The 11,221-nt window shown below is 39.8% G+C and overlaps 2 protein-coding genes across 2 annotated transcripts; one reads left to right on the forward strand and one right to left on the reverse strand.

The window, feature by feature from the left end:
- Window positions 1–2,202: 2,202 nt before the first annotated feature.
- Window positions 2,203–2,616, forward strand: LOC308111846 (relaxin-3-like; the record flags this gene model as incomplete). Its single annotated transcript, XM_080466927.1, has 1 exon — window positions 2,203–2,616. The coding sequence occupies one exon, from the start codon at window positions 2,203–2,205 to the stop codon at window positions 2,614–2,616; it is 414 nt and encodes a 137-aa protein (XP_080323053.1).
- dynlt5 (dynein light chain Tctex-type family member 5) lies at window positions 2,384–6,371 on the reverse strand. Its single transcript, XM_080466617.1, has 5 exons — window positions 6,144–6,371; window positions 4,176–4,312; window positions 3,850–3,935; window positions 3,095–3,219; window positions 2,384–3,013 (listed from the first exon to the last, which is right to left on the reverse strand). The coding sequence occupies exons 2-5, from the start codon at window positions 4,280–4,282 to the stop codon at window positions 2,810–2,812; spliced, it is 522 nt and encodes a 173-aa protein (XP_080322743.1). The 5' UTR covers window positions 4,283–4,312; window positions 6,144–6,371; the 3' UTR covers window positions 2,384–2,809.
- Window positions 6,372–11,221: the final 4,850 nt, after the last annotated feature.

Raw genomic sequence — 11,221 nt, forward strand, 5'->3', positions numbered from 1 at the left:
CGCGGGTTAAAATCGCCAGCAGGCAGAGTTGAGTGTTTTTTTAACAAAGCCTGGAAGTCCTCCGCTAACGCCGCTGCTAACGCGGCTAACGCTAGCTAAAGCCGAAGTTTACTAAACATGCTCGAGTTGGAGAAATTATCATTAACCAGCGGTGAAAACGGCCCATTACAAATCCAGCGCTTCAAAGCTACGACAGGCACGCGGTGCATGAATTCGTCTGGGCGAACCACGCTGAGGGAGAAATTTTGAATATTTTTTTTTTTCCCCCGAATATTTATTTCACTTTCTTACCTCCGCCATGTTTGCAATCCTGCAGGGTCACGTCAGGGGTCAGCGGGAGACCCGGATGTAGAGCCCCGCCCACCCGCAGTATGGAGCGCGTGAGAGCTGCGATATTATGATACTATTCTTAATGGGCAATTCATTAAAAACAACGATAAACCTTTTACTCATGTTTATAAATATAAACTGCGTCATATCGTATGAGCAGTTATTGATGATAAATGATTTAAATAAACAATTTTAAACCTTTACACAAACATATACTGCACATATAATCAAACATTTGCATACATCAAAACCACTTCTATTCAACTTTTTTTTTTTTTTCAATTTAAGAAATACATCTCAAGAAGTGCTATGACCATTGAAATGAAGCCCATATAAATTATTCAAACCTTTAAATTTGTTTTTGGGACGCTGAAAGACTATGGAAGACATCTGTTGCAGAGGAAAACCCAAACAAGAGTTATGTTGTCCTTTAAAAAAAAATTAAATGTCTGTTTTAAATATGTGATTTGATTGCAAATCATACAGCAGAAGATATAAACAGGACCTTTTGCCTCACATTTCACGTCGCCTGTAGAAATAATATCACCGGTGATTTAAGGGCCCAACAAGGCCCGTAGACACAACACCAAAGAGCAACAGGATTAAAGGGAAGACAGACAAAGCCAGGAGTTGAATGATAAAATGAGGAATACTAACATTCCCATAATTTATTTGTATTTTTGGACATTGGGAGTATTTTTGTGAAGTGAGTCAGTTAAGTGTAGTTTTGCTATTAATAATGCATTGGTTTTATACAGCGTCTTTCAGGACCCTGATAAGCGCCGCCTATTTCTCCACTGACTGAACGCACAGGTCTTTTTCACCAGTTATCTCAGCGGAGGGGAGCCGCGATGTGTGATTTGTAGTTGAAGAAAACAATCTGTGACTTGTGTGGAAGAACTTCACATTGATACAGGTGCACAAATATGTTTTTCACCAGATTTACTGCAACAATTGGAGGAAAAAAAATCAGCATGACAGTTTTTTTAATCTGTGACTTGTAAAACAGTATTTGTGCTCCTGTAATTAAGAATAAGAGTAAGTGTGGTGTTGTATTTGTGGAGAGAAAAGAATTCTACAGGTACACAACTACAAATTCACAAACCTTTTTCGCGAATAATACCTCCGTACATCAGCCTCTCCGACAACAACAAACCACTCACTCACTCACTCACTCTCACCCGGGCAGTTTGGGGTTCAATGTCTTGCCCAAGGACACTTCGGCATGTAGGCAGGCAGAGATAAGACTCGAACCTGCAACCTTCCGATTGGGGGACAACTTCTCTACCAACCGAGCCATGACCTATTATTAAAAGTTCTGCTTGATACATTCTAAATTTGTATTAATTCAAACCCTCTGCATTGTAATAGCAAGTACGTGTATTTATTTACCCATCAGTATTTCAAATATATTTACTCTCACCCCATCCTTCATATTTGATAGTGTGCTGGTAACAACCACTTTGAGGTGAATCTATACAACACAGCTCAAGTTTTGACCGGTAATTACAACAACATTTTCTTGGAATCATTGATTTATGTCATTGATAGTGGCCACACGCACCACTATGTTGCTATGTAGAGAGCAATTATCTCTTTTCGTTATCTCACGCCATCCATTAGGCAGGTCTTTGCTAATTCCACGGCAATATAACCCTCTTTAACGTTTAGAAAAATACAGCCAGTGATCTTCTTCACAATGGTTGGGATTCCCGCACACTTCCCAAATGGCCAGGTGGACATCCGCCTATAAAAGCTCATGACAATCACCAAAGATAATGTGATGATATTTACACAGGGATGCAGGGAGGATGACTCACTTAGAGGCTGCACATATAAGGGGGCGCTGGGTGTTTTCTGAGTGTTAACAACATGAGAACTTTACTGCTGCTCGTCATGCTGCTGTCCATGTTTTGCACGGCACAGTTTCAGACACGGGACAACACCAACCCACTGCGGCTGTGCGGTCGAGCCTTCCTGCGAGCGGTGGTGTACACATGTGGAGGCTCCAGGTGGAGAAGACAGATGGGTGAGGAGGACACTTTGCCCGAAGGTCAGTGGAATGTTGGCTTTATTCTTGCAACACAAAAAAAAAATGCATTAAAATTCCAAAAACGTCTCGTGAACAAAGGTGCGTATCTCCTAGCAGCACACAGACAACCGAACCCCCTGAAGGCGACCGGCGTGCTGCTCCTGAGCCGTCATTGGCGGGACCAAAACCAGGCTGTTATAGCGGCGTGCTGTCAACAAGGCTGTCGGAGGAACGACCTCTCCCTGCTCTGCTAAGCCCATCGCTCATATGTCACAGAAAGAAAGCTTTGTGGAATAATGTCATGCAACTTTAAATACGCAAAAACAAAATAAACTAAAAAAAAAAAATACTTTGGTTTGAAAATTCCTGCTTTTTGTACTGTTTCATGAGAAATACGTGGCGATAATAATTTGTTTGTTCGTCCGACCGAATGGTATCGTCTTCAGTTTATTCCAAGTAAACTCCGTAGACCATTGCCACGCCAAACAGAGAGCTGTTTTTGAAGGAGTGTGAAGCGAAGGTGTCATTGTTTGCATCCCAGAGGCAGCGGCTGTTCATCTGCACGCCGTGCCCGGTGAGCCCGCCGATGGTGACCAGGACCACAATCTTATATCTGGGGATCATTAGGTCCTTAACACGGGCTTTGATCACCTGGAAAGGCCAAAGTGAAGAACCGGTCTCCATAAAGCAGTGGTTTCAAATGTATTCAAAAAGAGCTGCTGTCCTATTTACCTCCGACAGTGTTTTGGTCATTTTCCGAGACCACTCTACTTCATACTTTTCCAGCTGGAGGTTAGTGGTGAGAACATCCTTCAGTATTTCTGTGACGGCAGAGACGGGGAAGCGTTTGAACGGTCCTGCAGTGCAGAGGAGATAAAACAACCACCCGATGAACAAGACTGAGTCCTGATGTACTGGAAATATTATGATGATGAATACATACACATGTTCTACTCTAGGCCTGGTTCAAATTGAATGTATAATTTTGGTACTACAAGATTCTACATTTGAATAGAAATGTACAGGTGCACCTCAAAAATTGGAATATCCTATTTAAAAAGTTGTTGTTTTTTTCATTAATTGTTAACATATAAATTAAAACATTTCAAGCTGTTTTTTTTATTATCTTAATTATGATGATTATGGCGTCTAGGTTTAAAATATATTTATATAAAAAACATCCCACCTTGTTAAATCAATTAATTATTATTTTACTTTCGGACTTATGAGTTAAACAAATCAGGAATAAAACCTATTGAAAAGCTTTGAAACACTTCAGTTCATGTGTATAATATAAAAAATGTCTGGAAGTTCACTGTCTGAAATCATTTTTTGGAGGGAAAAAAAAAACGTATTTTATTGAATTCAACATTTTTGAAAAGCAGCTTCATTACTGTAACGGGGTGATATAGTATCAACACAACTTAAATTGTGTTAAATCTGAATCGCACGTGGCTGTTTAAAGTGTTTGCGTAGTGTCATCTCACCCATTTGGTAAGTGTTTGGCATTGTTTTAATCATCACCATGTCTTCGTGGTGGAGTTCATCTATTCCGGACACTGTGCTTATGGAGCTGTAAGACAATCACACTGAGGAAACTGTTGACAGACACTGACTGGCCCCCAATGAGGCCAAACAATTTATTTAAGAACAGCAAACAGCAGCTTTATACGTCTTACCAAGAGTATTTTTTTTAATATTAGTGAGACAACGTTAATAAAGTGTCACGATTATATACTTTTATTTAATGACAACAAAGAATCTCGAACTTGTGTGAATCTTAAGAAGAGGATATTTATCTGGAATTACTTACTCCTTAGTTTTGCCAGTGTTTTCTTTCCCTCTGGCTCCATGACTTCTCTCTGAAGGGGCATTTTTCTTCTCCTTTCTTGACAATGTGTCCTTGACCGGATCGGCCATGGCAGCTTATCCTTCAGATCAACTAATAACCTAAACATAAAACTTGCTCAGTACATAAATATATACAGTGGATTGCTACGATATAGAGTTAGCTTAACTTAAAAAAGATGTTATCAAAAGCCATACCGCTCCCAAGGGAAATTACTGGAGGAGGCCAGGGGCCGACACCATACCAAGTTAAATATTTCAGGTTGTCTGAGTGTCCATACGAGCTCCTGACAAACACCTGGAGCAACAATGCAAAGCAGTGGCCGGACCTTACCGGCCCTGACCTGTACAACTACATGATCAACGAACCGCGGAAGTGTTTGCCTTCCACACACTGCGAGCTTCGGACGAAAGATTCCGACCATGGGAGAGTCGTGAAAACTTTAGTCCTGCCCGTAACCCTTTGATCAATATCAGACAGTGTCAGATATTTGTTTGTTTCATTTCCGTGGCGTGTGTTTTGTTGGAAAATGAAAGACCATAACAGTAAATGATAGTACTCACTCCGAGCTCCCCTTGACAAGTTACTATCCTCTCTTTCTGAGCCACGACCGCGTCCACATACATCCTCCTCCTCCTTTTTTGGGGGGGATTACTTTCCAAACAAATAAACCCCACAACGACGAAGGCTCCGTTCATGTTTAGGACGTGATTGCGGACTGCGAAATCACACCGACATGTTGTGTGATTGTGAAACACATCTGCTGCGAGTAAACTTGTGTTTTCTTTTTCTTTTAAATTGTTTTTTTTAATTTAGGACAGAATCAGTTCTACATGACTGGATGTCCTGTTGTTGGGTGAATTGATTATTTTGGAGATAAAGCATCTAAGTTAACCTTTCCATCCTGTACGTGTCACTAACAACATCCATCCATTGGTGTGTGTTGAGGCTCCGGGAGTAATCAACACCTCATGATAGCCTTTTTATAAGCGCATGAAAGGACACCAAATAAATATTTGTCTGATTGCCTCGTCATAGGGGCGAGGATACCTACAAATAGAGTGGGGAATTTAGGAAGCAAATCGATATTAAGTCCAACGTTGAGAGTCTTGTGAATCTCAAGCCAGAATGGCTTTAGTAGAGAACAGTCCCAAAATAAATGCCGGGAGTTGGCCTCCCGAGCACCACACCGTCTCCAGCAGGTGGCTGCACATGATGTGTTTTCTGCTTGGGTGGAATGAAAAAAACATTTCCAGCCAAAGTCTCTTCAGATATTTGGTTTTGTACAGGTCCAGGGGAAGTTACATGCTTTAGGCCAGTTTTCACATGACATGTCGAAATCCCCTTCATATACTCATTTATTTTTGATATATTGAATGTTGGAGGAGATTTTTACCTCAGGGGCTTTGCAGAACCCGGCAAGGAGAGCCTTGTTTAATTTGCCTTAATAGGTGTCAATAATCATCAATAATATTGGATCATTCAATTCCGTTACATTTAAAATATCGTGTTCAAACTAGTTTTATTAATTGGCGGTATCTATAAAAACCTGACATTTCAAGAAGAAGGTCTTTCCTTTAAGTTTCAAATTCTTTGAATTAGCCATTTTTTCTGAATGAATAAAATGTCATTAATCCTTTCGTGAGCCAGGATTTAAATTTATGGTCCAATTTTGGTGGGTTTGAACTCAGAATAATAGGCACACCATTGCATTATCTGTTGTTTTTGATTTCATTTATATTGTTCCTGAATAGTATTCCAAATGTTAGTGTTTTCATCAACAATAGAATTTGGGATTGCACAAATTAAATAAGGTTTTAATCTGACCAGCGTATTAGTAATTTGCCAAATCAGGTAATGCCATTCTTCCTTTTTCCTCTAAAGAGTCAGCTTGTGTATCATCAGTCTGCACGCATGACACGCATAACTTACCTGTTGTGAAGTTTTCGCTACGATCCACCTGCCAAATTCTCCTATTTTCGCCCGGCCGATAAAAGACAGCCACTGTTTTCCGGCGTGACTGACTTTTGAAACAATGAAAAACGAAGGTCTGCAACTTTAACCCCCAAAACACGCATTAAATCTTCAGCATACTGATCAAACTAAACGAATTTCCCGAGAGTTGAGACTGTTTTGTTTCGTTGTTACCCCCCAAACAATGATGGCGGCCACCGTTGCTATAGAGTGACGTCACTGAGTCCCCGGATGTCCGACCTCCCGTGTCGTTTTTAAACATGAAAAGGAAAGTGCTCGTGACCATCAAATCAGACAAAGTACTCAGACTCAGAAAAAAAAAAGTTTATCCTCGAGGGGGCAATTATTAGTGTGGCACATAAAACCAAAGAGTAAGAGAAAGAAGAAAAACACAAAAAGAAAATCAAAGTTGATCGAGTCCTCGCTACTCCGACTGACAATGTCACCTGAATATGATATATATGTATGTATGTATATAATAGTGGAGTGAAATTAGCTGTGGCAACGTTTTGAACGTTAAATGAAGTCTCTGGCTGAAAGTACGGTGAACCTGTAGTGGTTCAAAGCTGAAGGAGTTTAAAGATAAATTGAAGGGGTTTCCCATCCACTTCAATGTTAAGAACCATTTTAATAAGTTTAAAAGATATGAAGAATATAGCAAAAAAGAAAAGTTGAGTGTTTTAAAAGTTGAATTGTTTAATTTGGTGAAGGTTTAAAAGAGGTTTATTTTAATTGAATGGTTTCTTTTTCATGAAAAATAACCCAGAAATCCCAAAATAATTTTCCAGTCTTCTGTGTGTGTTTTTTGGTTCACTTCTCCTCCTCCAGTTTTTATTAAGTTTTCTAATATCAAAATGTTCAACAGAGTGCATTTCTGCATACTTTTAAGCTATAAAAATAAGATTATTGAATTTGTTGTGTGGTTGAAGTTCCACAGTAATGTTCAATATGCCGACCAAATTTCTTGGACAATAGGTGAAACACGTTGCTTGTAGTAGACACGGTTCTGACATATATGTAAATTTTCCCGAAGGTTTGAGCAAGTTTAGGCTGCCAAAAATGCAGCAGTTCACGCAGTACCAAGAAAGTGAAATAACAAATAACAAGAGCAATCAGAGATTTGTGACCTCCATCAACGGTAGACATGGACACAGGGAAATGACAACATAGTCCACATCCAGATCGACTGGAACCACCAGAATTTAATGGGGTTCTTCCTTTGGTCAAAATGCACCTGTGTAACAATTTTTCACGAAGATCAGCTGGTTAGTTTACCAGATATCTTGTTAGCAGACAAACTAAATAAAAAAAACGCGGGTGATTTTATAACGTCCTTGACGGAGGTAATAATCTCTTACATTCAATAGAATCTCACCCTGCTCTGCTCTGCCCAGACGCCACGTCACGACGTCCATCAGTCCCTTCAATGATCTGAACTGTGGACTCCTCAGACCACAGCACATCTTTTCTAATTTGAATCCGTCCATCTCGGATGAGCTCGGCCCCCAGAGAAGTTGGCAGCACTCCTGGGTGTAGCTGGTTTCTTCCTTTAAAAAGGGAGTTTTTACTTCTCATGTGGAATTGTTGGGCTTTTCTCTGTAGAAGTGCTTCAGATTAACTTCTGCATAAATAAAGTTGATTTGAATTAACTTCAGTTTGTTGAAGTATTTTGCAAAGGGTTCACAAGCCTATGCAGCATCTTTTACACAATGATGTAGGTTCTTAATGCACTGCTGCCTGAGGGGGTCAAAGGTCACAGCCTCTCAGTGTTTTTCTGTCTCCTCTGAATCCTTTACCGATACCTGGATTGTAGAGGCTGAAACACCACAAACAGCTGAAATAATTTTCATTCTCGGAGAGGATGTCGAAGTGTTTAAATCTCTTTCATCCATTAGTTGTTTACAGGCTTTAAAGCCAGACTTTGCATTTACATTGTTTAATAACGTGTTGGTTGTAAAAAGATTTAAGGGAATTGTGCTCCTTTCAAAAGACAATGATTTAACTTTGTAAATATTTTTTGTCTTCCAAATGCTAATTTCTTATTTTTACATACTATATCACGTCGTTAAAGCTATGAATTTGCCGACTATAACTATTTAAAATCGTCTTTCCATCCACCGGCTGCTTCAAGGCACTCCTGATTTCAGGAGCTCCTGCAGACTGAACTCACAGCACTGTTGTCAAGGCAACCGGGGCTCGCAGATCAACCATCGGTGGGAAAACAAAACCTAGGATTCTTACGGTTTCATGAAAAAAAGATTGAAAAATGTGCCAGGTTTTACTATGTCAGCCAAGTTCTGGTGTATGTAAATATGTTCAAATGAGTTTTTAATGGGAATCTAAGGCAGCCTGGATGAAACAACTTTCACACCCAATATTCAACAAATCATTTTGTTTATCTTTTATTTCTGTCTCATCAAAAGTGGATCCCAATTGACTCTGGGTTGGGTTGAGTTTGCTCGTCCATCTGAGGGAGTCCATCCTTCTCACAGAGGCTCATGCTGAACATTATATCAGAGAAATAGTCAACCCAGCATGTGTCTGACGACTCTACATGAAGCCATTATACTAAGATTTGCTCTGACCATGGCACAAATCTAATTGAGTTGACCTTGTTCAAACTAATGTATATTAACATTTGGGAGAGTTAACATCCTGTGATGACATGATACTTCAGTCAGTTCCCAGCAGTTGGGATATGCCTCCACACTGAGCCTCTGTACCCCGAGTATGCTCTCATATCTTCGAACAAATAAGCTGAAGATGCATATCTCATATTTCCTCTTCTTTATTACGAAGTAAAACAGGAATTACATTATATTGATTTTTTTTTTTTTTCATATATTCACTTTTCAAAATCTTTGGATGGGAAATTTACATGAACTGTTTTGCATATTCTGATTCTAATGGAGTGGAGGAGTACAGCTAGAAGACTGTAGAAAGAATAAACCTACGGAAACCTTCAATATTGGATATTGGCGAGTGGTCAGAAATGAGGCAAAGAAAATTAGAAGCATTAACAGAAATAAGTGTTTTACTTACAGAACTGAAAAAAACCCAAAACATGTTTCTTTTCTGAATAACATGTTGCACCTGGGCCCAAACTGAACCAACACATTATAACAATTGGCATAATGTGATGTTTAAACATAGAAAAAAAAAAAGAGACATTACACATGGCCTGAAGAAATGCATTGTTTTATGAAGAAAACTGAATGTGTGTTTTGTGTGTAAGTCAAACACAGGAGAATGTAAAACACCTACAGTTGGATGTAAGGAATGGGTACATCAACGAACACATGCCAAATTTATTGACAATGAGTTTCCGAAGGTGCTTCAACGGCGAAACAGAGTGGAGGCTTTAGTGAAAGGCAAAACATTTCCTCTCATAGCACACTTACACAACAACACACGAATTATGACCTTAATTAAATCAATAAATTAGTATTGCACGAATAAGATCAGTGATGGACAAACGCAGATTTCATGCGGCACTGTTGGGAGTTATTTAGTAACAGTTACACTTCTTTTTTTTCATTTTTTTTTTTTGCACCAGGATCCCGTATGTAAAACATTAGATGAGGAAAATGTTGTGTGTTGTCACATAGAACCAAATGCATCATGAGTGCTGACATTTAAAAAAAAACCAAAAAAAAAAACCAAGACAGTCACAGACACGTCCATATGCCCAGAGAAATATTTGAAACATAGCTTTTTTTTTTATGTACACTTTATACACTTAAGTTTTTAAATATTGCTCTTAGAAAATGATAAAACATCTATTCATCAGGGTGGAGAGAGACGGAAACCAAACGGGGACATAAATAGTGCTGTCTTCTTGATAGACGCCTCTTTTCATGACTCCCATATTCCCACCCTGTAATATTCCTTCTGAAAACGTGTCACCAAAGACTTCAGTGGAACTGGCCACGTATTTAAGCAGCATTGAAGGCAACGCACACAATCGTCAGCCCAGGTCTCTCAACGCTCCTCTGGAAACTTAAAAGGTCCTCTCCAATATTTCCCACGACATATGGCACTCACACGTCTGACTCTGTACATCACATCTTAACGCCCTTTCAAACCTAAATGGAAATAACTTAAAACCGTTCCAGTGAAAGTAGCAGCTCCTCACCCTGCGTCATCGTATCACGATGCCGTTTCACTATTGGAACACCAGCAACACCAACAAAGCCCTGCAATGTGAGAACTTGGATGCCTCTCCCCATTTCCTTTTTTTGCTCCCCATCAAACAGCGAGGACTGATTCACCGCCAGCGTCAGCTCGTTATCGGCCCATTGAAATGTCATCAGAACCGTTGGCGGTCCCGAAGTGCTGCGTGTATTCAAGTACAGCGTTTTTTATATATATATATATATATATATATATATATATGTGCCTCACTCCTGAGCAATGAGAAAGAACTTCATCTTACTGCAGGAAAACTGTATATTCTCCTCGACAATCATCGTTGTATGTTACAACAGATTTGCTGAGGGCAGAAGACAATTTTCTTTTTGATCCAAATCAAAAATATAACAATTTCTTAAAGAATCATGTGATGAGGAATTATAACTCTGATGCGCGGTGTTTGAATACGATACTGCAGGATCTGCAGTATCTCATGAGAATCCATGAAAAGTATGGAATCGACTCCCGCTGAAAGAGTATCTGTGGGTATCCTTCATCCCTGATCAGCACAAAAAGCAGCCGAAATACAGTTACTTTAAGGCAAACCTCAAAGTTTTTGGGACCGCCCACATTCCTTCCCTGACCTACAGCCACGAACACGAGGTAATGACAGTAAAGGAAAAAAGGTTGCAGACAGAAGCAGCTGAAACAACTTTTCCTTGCCGTTTCTCTGGAGTTCAGAGAGGTTGCTCATTTGAGGAGCCACTGGAAAGTTTATTTAGGCACCTCGACCAACTGGAAGGAGACTCTGAGGTCAACTCGGGACCTATTTGTGAACTTCTTCCTTCCAGCTCGGTTTGTCAACGCCTCAGGATGCTCCAGACTCGATGGAGGAAGATCATCAG

This window comes from Lipophrys pholis (assembly GCF_963383615.2).
Source record: "Lipophrys pholis genome assembly, chromosome: 1".
Classification (NCBI taxonomy): Eukaryota; Metazoa; Chordata; class Actinopteri; order Blenniiformes; family Blenniidae; genus Lipophrys; species Lipophrys pholis.